At 38.1% G+C, this 13858-nt stretch overlaps 1 protein-coding gene across 1 annotated transcript; it reads left to right on the top strand.

Annotated features, from left to right (window-relative positions):
* The first annotated feature begins 2277 nt into the window (after positions 1-2277).
* LOC113670419 (general transcription factor IIH subunit 1) lies at positions 2278-13590 on the top strand. The gene is made up of 16 exons (XM_027186559.2): positions 2278-2450; positions 3856-4054; positions 5624-5720; positions 6854-6913; positions 7086-7179; positions 7729-7763; positions 8454-8574; positions 9210-9286; positions 9409-9521; positions 9643-9718; positions 10049-10171; positions 10581-10682; positions 11124-11214; positions 11888-12003; positions 12489-12575; positions 12905-13590. Exons 1-16 carry the CDS (start codon positions 2288-2290, stop codon positions 12998-13000), a joined length of 1650 nt encoding a protein of 549 aa, XP_027042360.2. The 5' UTR covers positions 2278-2287; the 3' UTR covers positions 13001-13590.
* The last annotated feature ends 268 nt before the right edge of the window (positions 13591-13858 follow it).

Below are 13858 nucleotides of genomic sequence, written 5' to 3'. Positions count from 1 at the left end.
CGAAGGTATCATAGAGGTCAGAGTAAAGAAGATTTCTGACAAGCAAAATCTAGTATACAAGCTGCCGACACCCATTAGTATTTCGGATTCCCCTCGTTGTAATAATTTAATTATACCCACAAAGTCTCACCAGGAAAGGTCAAAAATAATAATACAGCAATTATGATAATATTAACAATAAAATTGTAATGAAAGTATTAATGTTAAGTGGCTCCTAATTTGAATATTCGAAGATCGCGCTCAGAAGTTTTTATCCGGCTAATTCAGTATTTGCATCGCGACTCTTTCGACATTGCTGATCAAGAGGAGTGCGGGCGCTTGTCTAACCGGCTATTTAACTATATGAAATATAAATCTTCCGTTGAAATTAACTTCCCTTTGGAGGACTTGGTCTAATGATCACTAAGATAAAAAAATTCTTAAATATGAGCAAGAGTTGATTTTCCTCCATAATTAATCGAGGTCATTCGCTCTCTGACCCGTTCGTCGATCGATTTGAAGTGCAAAAGAGTGCGACGTTATTAAAATTTAAGCTCCGAACCACTTGATTTAAGCCAGGTTGTTGGATCTTAAGACCAAGATAGATTTTCTTGCAGAGGCACCAGATGCCTTGCGTTGGACCACGGCGGACACCAAATTCCCACAACCACCCTTCCCCAATCTCAGCATGCACCAGCATGCATCCGTTGTTGTCAGTCTGTTGCTAATTGTAGTGTTAGTAATCGCTCAGTATTCTAAGCAGCAATGCAGTTTCACAACCTATTTATGCGTTCTTCATTGCCAAGTCATTATTCTGAGACAAATTGTTAAATGCCAAAAAACTCTTTCTATTACTGTAGGGCGTACAGCTTCGTTTCATTCCTTCACAAATGGTGCATCTAATGACGAACAAAAAGAAAATCCTATGACGGAAATCTGATAAATCCTTGATGAGGGGGAAAGGTGGGTTTCTTTTTGATAGACCAAGTAGCTCAAGTATGCTTCATAGGACAGAAATGTTCAGCCATATGAGTCAGTCTTACGAGCAGTCTTCCTACGGAAATAATAATTGATGATTCATTGTGAAGTCAGTGTGGTTACAGTAGGTTGTCTCCTTGACGTTCTAGTTTATGTTATTTAGCTATTGAACCAATCACAACTCTAAAAACAATGGCCAAAATTGTCGGCATTGACGTCAATACCTGCCAAGAGTCATAAGGATCTCTTGTATCTGCTAAAAGCATCGATATGATGTTCACATGTTTACAGTCATTTATTCATCTCTTTACTGGTTTGCTACGAACCAACATTATGACCAGCTCTCAGTTGGCTTGTTAGCTAAGTTGGTAGAGCACTGCACAGGTATCGCAAAGGTGATGGGTTCAAATCACTACTGCTTAAGTAGCGTTCATTACTGCGAAGATTGCTTTCAAATTCATTTCTCTAACCGCAGTCCGCATATACGATTTCCATATATTTACAGTCATTTAAAAGCATTCATGGTTTTATGATTCATCAAGGGGACAAAGAAGCGTTAGGAGTGATTTTATAGTAATCAATAAGAAAGCAATGTGACAAGAAGGCGAGCCTTTTTCGATTCGTACTTATTTATCTGTTACACAAATTATTCGTTAGCAACTTCCATGATTTGTAGTCTGTGCTAAGCTCTCAGTTAACGGAAACAATCGAGAAATGCGCTGTCCTGATTGATCAACCACTGTCTCTACTTGCCGCTTCCAGGGCCAGGGCCTGGCGAAAGCAACCTAAAACAGACCATCAAATGTATAATATTCTGACCTGGAAGGAGAGCCCTATGATTACAATTTCAAGCGATTTCCTCCCGAACAATAACTACTTCAAACTTCACCCTCTTCCCTCTTCCTTCTCGACTGAAGTTCTCTCGCTCAAGTACTTAAGTGCTGTTGGTGGATCTTAAGTCCCTTGATGGGTTATGTATATTTTAGCGCAAATATTTCAGCCAAACGGAGCTTTACAAAGCTTTTTGTACTAATTTATGTAAGTTCAGTTGTCTTTTCTCTGGTATAAGCAACCATTGTTATTTTATCATTGAGAAACAAAACGCGATCTAGAAAGGCATATTTCCTAAAACAAAACTGGCGGCCGCTCTTTGCGTACAGGAAGGTGTGAAAGACACTATAACAGATATAAACCAGTTATACATTTTACATATGTTTGCGAATTTCCCTATAACCTGTTTAAAGCACCGCACTCCATCCAACGGAAACTGGGATCAAACGCCACGCGACCACGTTGTGCGAAAATATTTAGCCAGCGGGGTAGTTTTAGAATGCCATCCAAGATGGCGGACCACGAGACTGTTCTTCTGGAGGTAATAAACACCAAGCACAAAAAGACCGGTGGAACCTTGCGTCTCATGTCCAATGAACTGCTTTGGATACCTTACGGATCAGATAATCCTAAACTTTCATGTGCATACTCTGAAATCAAAGGTAAAATTGACCAACCGATTTGATTCGATTGAATTATTGAAGTTATGTCACGTGTACGGCCTGTCTTCATCAGCCGGTATATTGCTACTGATCCTACCATGTGATTATAATTCGAAAAGTGGTGCGTTGTATGATATCGTGTTTCGATCATTGCGCTTGTAGACTGATGCTATCACTGGAGTTTTCTTTCCTAATATTACAATCGTCCAGTTGTTGGGTCGATGTTAACTGCATTAACCAATGAGTCGCGGATGCCATAACATGGAAATAGGGTTGAGAGTGCATCATATATGCATGACTATAGTTTTAACGCCTCGAAATGTACGGTTTTATACATCATTTTTCACATGTCCACACTCTTCTGATCAGATTCAATTGAAGGACTCTGTTTCCCTTCAGCTTTTCAAACGTATCCACATTTTTTCTCACTTTTTCCTTGTTTTTAATGATTAACCATGCTCTCCGTCAGGTTCGCAACATGAGAATTTTTTAAATTTATGAGCCAAGGGTGGACTTGTACAATTCTTCAAGTGAAATATCCTAGCATCCCTACTGGGGCCAATTAATTCTTGTAAACCAATAAGAGGTGCACCCTGTTGTTTTAATCAACCATTTACACCTTAACATCAGTATGCATATTCTCCACACCATACATTTCCTAAGGTGCTGACATGGGGAATTTGTTTAATAATCGAGGGCTTCTTTAGTTGGTAATTATTTACTTTACTCTTGTAACCTTAATGTTGGATTTGGGGTTGATGTTGTGAGAAGTTAGATGTTACATGTACAGTAGTCTCTCTCAAGAGTCAAATGCTTAAATGGCGGCTCACTGCAACAATTAGCGCTAAGAATTTGACAAATGGAAATGTGTATGGTATCTCTGTTATTTTATAAAATAATACACTCTATCTGATGGTTTACCATGCACCACCTGTGGATATTGTGGGAGTTTTCCTAGAATTTGTCTGAGCCCCTTTAAGAGCAAGGTAAAATATGAGCAGTGAGCTCCACCAAATGGGCTTGTGTCAAACTTGTGTGGCAGACACCATTTTCCATAAAAAATTGACAAAATATAAATAATTCAGTGACTGAAGTGGTATTCAACCCTTTACACCCTAACATCAGTATACATATTCTCCTTGCTGTTCTCTATAAATTTCCTAAGGTGCTGACAAGGAGAAGGTGTTTATCAATCAGTATGTTTTTTAATTTGTGATTGTTTTCTCTATTCTCATGACTTAAATGTTTGATTCAGGGGTGATATTGTAAGGAGAAATTAGATGCTAGGCACTCTTAGGGGTCAAAGGGTTAATAATTCCACTTATTGTTCTTGGTGATGTCATAAGTAAAGAATAAATACCAAATTTATGAACAGGTTGTCTAAAGCAATAAGTTCTGTCAACAGTTCAACGAATAAGTCCAGAGGGCAGCTCAAAAATACAGATACAGATTGTTCTCCATGATGGAAACTCCTTCACTTTCCAGTTTACAAATGACTCAGCCGTAAATGCCAAAAAAGAAAGAGATGATGCTAAAGACCTCCTTGCTCAGCTTATCCCAGTCCATCGAAAAAAAGCCAATAAAGAGCTTGAGGAAAAGAACAGGTAAAATTTTGAAGTTATCAAAGCTATATTTTGTTTGATATGTCATGTTGCATTTGATGATCTTGTGAGGTAGTGGCTAGAAAGTTGTCCAAGACAGTTACAAACTATTTATGGGAAAGAGGTATCCATGGGAACTCTTCAAGTTGTCAACACTATACAAAGGCATTGTTATGCTATATCATTAAACTGTCAGTGAGTACCAAAAATCCAAATACAGTTCTTGTAATTACCTGGAAAAAGATTAGGATTTTGAGTAAAACATTTTCGCAGTTCAGCCATCAAAATAATTTGAACGCAAGACATCATAATAGGATTGCAAAGTACTTTTAAGGAAGGGTCATGTGTCACCACTGTGCTGCTCATTAATTGTCTGAAGGTTAACCTTAACTGCACTCCACATTGAAGAACAATACTTTAAAGAAGAGGGTTACATTGAAGTAGAACTTACATGAAGTTCCTCACCAGGGGCAGATCTAGGATTTTCAAATAGGTGGGGGGGGGGAGGGGGCACCACGAGTGCTGTTAAGTTGCAGGCTTTCTAGGGGAGTCTGGGGGCATGCTCCCCCAGAAAATTTTGAAAATTTGAGTCTCTTAAATGGCCATTTCCAGCATTTTAAGACCAATTTCTTGCTCATAAGCCTCTTTAAAATGATGAATTAAAAAACCTAATTCACAAAGAAATAAGTTTAGCATATTGTCAAAAGGGAGGGGTGGAGCACCTTGGTCCATGGGGATTGGTGTTTTGAATTTGAATGTGTCTACTACTGTGATTTGACTTTGCCACGACTGTGTAGCTTTGACTCCCTAGGACTTTGCTCTATAAATACTTCCTGGAATCAGTGAAATTGGAGACAATTGTTTACTAAGCTGAATCTAGCTCTTCATGAGGGCTAGGTGAGCTCAGTCTTTTGTCCATGAGTAATAGAACCATGCCACGAGCCAGTCAACTGTTAAAGAAACGACTAACAAAAAAAAAGCAATTATATCTTGTCTCGTGTTTACAACAACTGAACTTATAGAAATACACATCATTGGTGAATAATGTCATCATTTTTGCATCACCAGAGCGTCTTTTGACGACTAACTTTTAAGAAATAGCTTTATATCAGTAATGTTGCATTAGAGCAAAGTAGAATAGTTACACTGCAAAGATTTGGGCCACAACTGATGCCGGTTACATCTTGAAAGTTGTCTGATAATATTTTTTAGAACCTTTCTTACAGTGAGAGTTAGTTTTGATTTGAAAAAACTCAGTTCAGCACTGATATTAATTTTTGGCCGACCTAAAAGGGGGTGGCATGGGCTCCCCATGCCTCTCCCCTTGAGTCTGCCACTGCCCACATTGTCCTTTACTTTCAGAGAGGTCCTGATTGTGATATGACAGAGGTATAGGCATTTTAATACCAAAGATGATTTAAATGCTGTTCTTTGAGGACAAGTATTTTTTATCAGTAATGATATTAGTGCAGTTATAATTAAAGATCCTCAATGATTGAGGTATTTGATTAATTCAACCTTATATAAATGAAGTTGGTAACATAAACTTTTGCTCTTGTTTATTTATTTCAGAATGCTGAAAGATAATCCTGAGTTGTATCAGCTGTATAAAGATCTAGTTGTCAGTGGAGTTATTACTGCTGAAGAATTCTGGGCAAATAGAGCAAAGGTAATTGTATAGTTTCCAAAATATATTTTCATGTATTGTCCCTTTTCCTCTTGGGAACCTTTAGAAACCACAGCAATTAGGTCGTGGCAAAACAAATATTTAATGGGCAGAACAATTATAGTTCAGCATGTGTGTTTTAGAACTGTGTTCATTTCTTTGTGGTCCTCTGCAAAATAACAACATTATCATCAAAATTTGGGTGGTCTAAGAGAGGAAACGCTGCTCTTATACATTATTCTGATGTTAACTTGTGGTACCAGAAAATAGTCACACTACACACATTTATCCATTTGCAAAATTCTTAGTAAATATAAATGTATATATATTTTTAATGGATATTTACTTTGGTATTGCTGTTTAACTGTGAAAGGTCTTTCATGTTCATCTGTGTACAGTCCTTTGGAATCTCTTTGTAATGTATCAAGAAAACAGTTATAAGGGATTCAGGGGTACACCAGATCTTGATGGATTCCAACTAATGAGTGACAGCATTTCATGCAACATGTTAAGAAACTACTGAAAAGGACTGTCTCTTCCAAGCCCCTTGTAATGATTAAGTTTTGAGACTTCAGATTCGTAAAGTTTTTTCAAAGATCACACAATCAAACTAAGCGGCCTCGTCTGACAACCAAATAAAGGTATACTGTTTATTACAGTATACAGGTAAATTTCTCACATACCACCCAAAGCCACTCTTAGTAGTCTTTTCCCCTCTGAACAGGGGTGGCAAATGATTAGCATCAGGGCTGTTAATAAGGGTTGTTAGCCTTAACACCTGTTACAGCTGAGCACACTTGATGGTGTGAGTGAAGAGGTCAATTGCTGTTGAGTTACACCTGGGCAGGTATTACTCAGTAATGGGTGTTATCTCCTATGTAATGGCTGCTTCAAAACTTAGTGACAGCCCTGAGCAAATACTGGTACCACAAACAGAGACAATTGCCTCATCTGGGACAAACTTGGACATGTAATTGTTAAAATAAGACACTGCAGCATATCCTTGTGTTTACAATCTTGACAGCAGTTGAATGATGATGATGATGATGATGATGATGATGGTGACTATGGAGCATGCAACACTAAAGTTAAAGTACAACAATTTGCAATAATGTTTTTTTGTCTTTTCCTTGCAGAATCAGGACACCCAAGTAGTACAGTCAGACCAGGCTATTGGTTTGTCTTCGGCATTGCTTGTATGTTGAATATTTGTTGAATACATCTACATGTACTGCTTATTTCTTTAGAAAATATTTTGCATGACAATTTGTCCTCTTTGAAATTATTAAATTATCTCTTTATTATTTAGAATTATGACAGTTGCTGTTATGAAACTGGTGTTTGAAATTCTGTTTTGTTATTCTTTAGGCAGATATGCAACCAGAGAGCTCAGGCTGCAATGAAGTCAAATACAATTTAAATGTGGATACTATAGAGGCCATATTCAAGACATATCCAGCTGGTAAAGAGTTAGACACATACAGTTTAAATATTTCAGTGCTCCAAGCTGTGATCAAGTCTTAAAAAATTTTGGTGGCTAAATTTGCAGCAAAAGTCAAATTGAGGACTTGTGTTCTGTGGTCATGTAGCAAGTTGTAAATGTTTTTCTCGCTTGGTGTTTTTTGTTCAAATTTGAAGTAACATAAACATTTGTATGACAATGAATGATGTTGCTCAAAATGCACTCTTTTATTTTCTAGGCAACTAAAATTCTATTACTTAAAGCCCTTATTGGTAAAGGTCTTCAACGAAAGACACAGTGACTAGCAACTTGTTGACTTATGTAATTTATGATAAAACTCTCCCTCATTAGTTAAGAGAAGAATGTTAAAGAATTTTTGTAATGATAAATGGCTCTATGATTGATAATCACTCAATGCAAGATAGGGTTAATTTCCAGGGCATAACCATTCTTAAATCAATTAGTAAGAACATTTAGCAGTGAATTACTTATCAATTAATTACTAAAATAGTTAATTAATTATTGACTGTTTCAATCTATTTTATGTAGTGAAAAGAAAACACCAGGAAGTTGTTCCTCATGAGGTATTTGTCTTATGTTGAGAAATAGAGGTTATTCCATGAAAATTGCACTCAAATGATTTTCAATTCACAAGTTACAATGCATCAAAAGAACGAAAGAGTGAGCATAATGAACGAGTGAGTTTTTTATGCATTTCAGCAAGTGAATAAAAAATTGTTCAAGCGCTTTCCATGGTATAATGTTTTTATTTCATACATACTGAAATTTACACTGTGAAGTAGGCTGACTGACTGAAATACATTGTTTATCCAATCAGAGGCACAAAAAATAGTACTTCACAGTATAAATGTCAGTATGTGTGAAATGAAGTTTACTCTCTGATTAGCTTACTTGTGGAAAAATCACAAAGTGTTCATTCTTTCATTTTGTATATGGGTGGTTACTGTTGGCTACTGACATTCATCGTTGATTGTAAATACAAAGAAAGGTGTAAAGATCCCTTCATAGATGAGAAATACCTTTCTAAGTAGCACCTCATGTACTTTTGAAGAAGGCTTGTTCCAGGCTTTAGGTCAATGGAAAAAAGCAGGAATGTGCATCTTGGTGGAAGTGTCATTCTACTACTGTATCCCTTGACAACTACCAAGTGCCTTTCACCTGATACAGTGCTCGTTTCAACTTACAATGAGTGTGGGAATGTCTATTTTGAATATAATTTGAAATATTCAATTATACCACTTTCTTGTTTCCAGATGCCAGAGAAAGACTTTTGGACAAAGTTTTTTCAGTCGCATTATTTCCACCGAGACAGAAATGCCACAAGGGCAATGTCAGGTGACATCTTCACTGAATGTGCTAAGGAGGATGAACAGGGTAAAAGAATAATAGCCTTCCCTTCCAGTCAAACTAAAACAGAGGATAACAGGATAGTTTAGTATTATCAACTATGAGCTGATAAGTAAACATAAATTGGCCACCTTAAAGGATTTAAAGCTGATGTTTCAAGTGTTAGCCCTTCATCAGAGCCAATGATGAAGGGCTAACACTTGAAGCATCAGCTTTTAAACTCTTTATGGAAGCCAATTTTGTTATCAACTCAGTTGGTAAAAGTTAATTACCCTGTTGTACTCTTCCACTAACGCAACACCACAGTTTCTTTAGAAACTTAACTCCTTAAAACAGAGGATGATCAGCCATGCCTTGAAGATGTGTCATTGCTAAAATCTTATCTATTTTATGTGCCAAATGTGTTTTGTGTGGCTGACAATTGGTAATTATCAGGAAACGTCAATAAGAGACTGGAGTTTTAATTCGAAAAGAGGTATTCATTTACTCTGAATTTTGTGTGATCGTTAGGAGAGGGTAGCAAGGGAAAGCATTCTTGTTCCTGACCTGTGTTGGTTTTTCATAAATTCTTCATTGGAACCAAATGAAAAACTGTTTGTTGTCCATTTGTTGTATCTAAAGGCAGTTTAAATCAAGGTGTCTTACACCCTTCTTCTACACAGAGCAATTGTCAAGGAAACTTGCAACCTTCAATGATCCTTTGTTGGACTTAACAGGAGCGTCACCAGTTCCTGAAGAGGTCTGTAAACAGTGCTGTGATCAAGTATAACAAGAAACGAGTCAGTGTGCGCTAATTATTTGTTTTTGATTTTTTCACGACTTTGAGGAGCAAATTATTAATTGTCTTTCTTCTTTAAATAGGGATATGGACTAACTGCAGAAGCGGTAGATCCCAAGAACAACGCAGTAACTCAGTCCTTGTTTAGAAAGCTGAATCACCACAGTTTAATGGTGGTACAAGCCACAGCTTCTGGGTAAGAAGTCACAACATAAGTGACACCATCAACATGGTGACACACTCGCCTCTGCCTCGTTTGTCTCTTATTTGATTTAATACTGAACAGATTCATTATAATTTTGTACCATTCTCCTCAGTTCCAGCGTAAACAAAGAAAAGGAGAAAAATGGAAAAAATGGCAAAATGAATGAAGCAGATCCCCCTGCTAAAAAGGTTAGCAAATTATTCCTGCCAGTGGTTCTCCCTCTTTAACCAACGTAGAGGCTCTGTGCATGTAACAATTTGTTTTCTAATTTTACTGAAGAGGGAAGCATTTTATCACCGCTAAAAGGAAAATATAGGGAACGTTGGGGAGGAATAAGTCCTTGTCGTGTTAGTTAAAGATTTAACACTCGCTTCTTAATAAGAGTGACAAACTTATCAGCTCAGTACTTGACTGAAAGGCTAATACTCAACTTTTTGTTTTGCATAGTTTTCTGTCTGAAAAACAAATATACTTCACTAGTACTAAGTTTCATGTACTTTTTAATTTCTATATTTTAGAGTCGTCTCAGAGGAATGGTGGAATATGACGATTTGTCTGAGCAACAATCCAGAGAGCTCCCGAGCTTAAAAATTGCTGACTCGTCAAAGTTTTCGCAAGGTCTGATACCGGCTATCCCAAAGGTAAGACAATCCATGGATCAATTTTCAATTGAGCAGCAAAAGAAAGCCGGGCTTCGTTCGGGTTTGCTTTGCGACGTGGTGAGATTGGTCGAGAAAACTCGCTCCACTTTCTCAGCCAATTAGACTCAAAACTAATAATCTGTCGCGACGTGGTCACTCTCGTTTTTTCGCTCTTTATGACGCATACGTATAATTGCTTTGAGTTCTCGTTGGCTCGTTGTGTCATTTTTCTTTGCTCTGATTGGCCGTCGTGATTGCTTTCGATTGGCTTTACGACAGGCAATCGGAATACGCAGCATAGGAACATGGCATAGGGTTTTCTATACCAAGCTTTTGCAACTGAGCCTCTTTTTCAGTTAGGTATCAGTTTTAATTTGTTCATAGTGTAGTTTCGTGTCGATTTCTACAGGAAAGGGGATCAGTTCACTCCAAACTCAGTCATAGAGACATTTCCAAAGCCATCCAGAGTAACCAAAGGGAGGTTGAATATTGGCGACCAAACCTACCCGGGGTAAGTAGTGTATGCTTTAAATGCCCTCCTAAGTCACATTTAAGAGATATTATCTTGTTAACGTGGGTGACAGAAATAACGCAAAGCCTTTTTCTCTAGCGCCGTTAGCATGACAAAGGTAACGCAAAGCCTTTTCCTTTGGCTCTGTTAGCGTGACGAAGGTAACGGAAAGCCTTTCTGTTGTACTCCGCGCAAGGCAAAAGTGAGGTAGAGCATAATTTTTGGCGTAGTCCAGTGGAACACAAAAACTTTGCTTTTGCACTGTTGTGCGTGTCTGATATAACACAAACCATTTTCTTTGGTGCTATCGCGCATGACAAAAGTAGAGAAAGGTCTTTTCTTTTTGGGTCGTTGTGTGTAACCAAAACAACGGAAAGTCTTTTCTTTTGCGCTGTTGTGCGTGATAAAAATAACTGGGAACTTTTCATTGTTACTGTTTAGACTCTTCCCAGTGACATGGCTTGTCACGTCCTTACAGAAATGTCCCCTGGTGGATCTCTGATGAGCACAACTTCTGAGACAAGCATGCAACGTAAATATGAAATCAGTGCAAATTTTGAATAGAATGTCGAAAGTAATCTGATTGCATCAATGTCATTAATATCTACTCGAACTGATTGATTTATTGATCGATTGATTGACTGACGGACCAGCTGACTGACTGACTGATTCTCTAATTGACTGACTGACTTACCGACTGTCTGACTGACTGACTGACTGACTGTCTGACTGACTGACTGACTGTCCGACTGACTGACTGACTGTCTGACTGACTGACTGACTGTCTGACTGATGGACTCAATAGATGATTGTTTGATTGGTTGATTGCTTTGCATTGTGTAGCAAACTCGTGCTACCCTCTCAACCGATCAGATGTAAATGGAAAACCAGTCGCGTCTTGGTAGCGTACGTGTTCCTGAGCTCACTCTGAGCATTCATTTGTTTCCTCTGCTGTTGTTAATCTTTGCTTTAATTGGCTATGGACTTGTTGGCTTGGACTACCATTTTAATGAAAACGATACGAAAACAATTTGTCAACCAGAAACATTTCATCAGTATTAATGGCAAAAACGACGTGTTTGACAAAATTTCTGGATTTGCGAGAACGGCTTTTTAGATACTCTGAGTTTTCTAGCGTTTGTTCCATCTTTCATCGAGGAGAGAATATTTAACTAAGCAGATTTTTTTTTTGTTTTAACATACAGATTTAGTGTCTTCGTCAGTTCAGGCGGAAGTCAAGCTTCAGTACAACTCACTGTCCGAGCTGCTGAGACACTTTTGGTCATGCTTTCCAATCAAGACACAATTCTTGGAGGAAAAGGTGAGACAAGCTCGGGTAATAAACTGTAAGGTTTTTTTCTTAACAACCAGATGTCAGAAAGGCAATAGTTGGCTATTGTATGATATTTAACTGTATTTCCTCAAATACGCTCACGCTCCACGCTCTAATAAGTGCCCTTCCCCGAGTAAGCACCCACCCCTAAGCGCCCCTCTCGAATAAGCCCCCTCGGTCCCTCCTCCCCCACTTTCTTAAATAGTAGGGATACAAGCCTCTACTCTCACTTTATTTAAAGCTTTTTAAGCTTCAGAAACAGTGGAATCAGTGTAATAGAATGATAAGCGCACCCCTCGATTAAGCACCCCCTTCCGATAAGCGCCCCTCCTTATAGCCGAAATTTGAAATAAGCACTTAGGCACTTATTTGAGGATATACATTATTCTTGTTTGTTTTTTACACAACGTGATGTAAGTTGACATTCATATGCTGAGATGAAATGGCTTGATGTGTGAATTCTTGGTTAACAGATGGTTAAAATGGGCCAAAGCCTTGAAAAGTACAGAGATGCCAAGCTGCAGCAATTCCGCAATCAACTTCCCGCCGAAGAGGCTCATGTAAGGAAGAATGTTAAACGTTTAAAGCTTCGTGTCACTGCAGTGTACATTCGCCATCGTGCAGTCCTTTCTAATCTTTCAGTTTCACTTAAATCTGTCATAAAACTGCGGATTAGATCAGTCGTTACTCCTTTCGCTTTTAACCTTGGTATGATAGTACCGTAGAAGACGAAAACAGCTTTGTTATCGGAAACGTCGTTACACACACATTTTCTCCGATATAGTATGATTAAATTTCATCAGCAGGGAGTTTTCAGGTTTTAGGTTCTTTTATTTCCTCATCGTCTCTTTATGTTATTCGTACTCTTATTTTCCTTGTCCTTATTTAGCTGGCCAATCACTTAGTAGAGATGCTAGACACTGCGCTTACAAAGTACAGAACGTGGCTGGAAAAGAAGTCAGGCGCTAAGATCTCTAGTAGCTGACCGTGAATGCAGGAGACTCGCCGCAATTCAGCATTTTGTGATGCAAGAGTGAAGGGAGGAGAGGGTGGAGTGCGAATAGGCGGCCTTCTTTCGTACATTGGTCACCAAAGTGACACTCAAGATTTTTCCGCCTTGTTCAAGAAAAAAAGCGGATTGAGTTGTGTCTTTCTCTTTACTGGCAACTTGAGATAATTGTTTGCAGATAATTAAAGAACTTCGCTTTGTTTATATTGGGACATTCTTTGACAAAATGTTCCACCTTTTAACGCTGTGACAGTGAAAACCCGATGTCTGAATTGGACTTTGAAAGGTGTTTTTCATCGTTATTCAACCGATTACTGTTTTCATCAGTGTAACATTTTGAATAATGTAAATAATTTCTCCATTTCAATTCCTTTTTGCTAAAAGTGAATTAGAGTAAAAGAACTCTAAAGCCACTTCCGTAAATAGTTGTATTTTTTGCGTCCGAAAGACATGATAAATTCCATACTGTAAATCGTGTGCCTATTTGTACGTTTGGCAACTGAACAGAGTTCCTCACATCATGTGTTTTGGAGTTAAAAGGGGAAATAAAAGATGCTCTTACTTTTCTTTTGGGTGAGGCAATTTCAACTTGGCGGTCTTGGAACAGCTACCTTGAGATTTCTCTTTCTTGTGACTAGCTTCTAATTTCCCCAACAATATCACCCCAGAATCATACATTAACCCTTTACACCCTAACATTAGTATGCATATTCTCCATACTGTTCTCCTTACCTTTCCTAAGGTGATGACAAGGAGAATTTGTTCACCAATCGAAAGCTTCTTTGCATGGTGATCATTTCCTTTTTTCTTGTGACCTTGATGTGTGATTCAGCG

The sequence above is a fragment of the Pocillopora damicornis genome, chromosome 10 (genome assembly GCF_964200805.1).
Source record: "Pocillopora damicornis chromosome 10, jaPocDami1.2, whole genome shotgun sequence".
Lineage (NCBI taxonomy): Eukaryota > Metazoa > Cnidaria > Anthozoa > Scleractinia > Pocilloporidae > Pocillopora > Pocillopora damicornis.
This window is presented reverse-complemented; position numbering and strand designations above follow the sequence as displayed.

Coding starts and splice junctions, on each gene's coding strand:
- LOC113670419 (XM_027186559.2), top strand. CDS start 2,288: ATGCCATCCAAGATGGCGGACCACGAGACTGTTCTTCTGGAGGTAATA. Junction 2,451..3,855: donor TGCATACTCTGAAATCAAAG/GTAAAATTGACC, acceptor TTCTGTCAACAG/TTCAACGAATAAGTCCAGAG. Junction 9,522..9,642: donor GTACAAGCCACAGCTTCTGG/GTAAGAAGTCAC, acceptor CATTCTCCTCAG/TTCCAGCGTAAACAAAGAAA.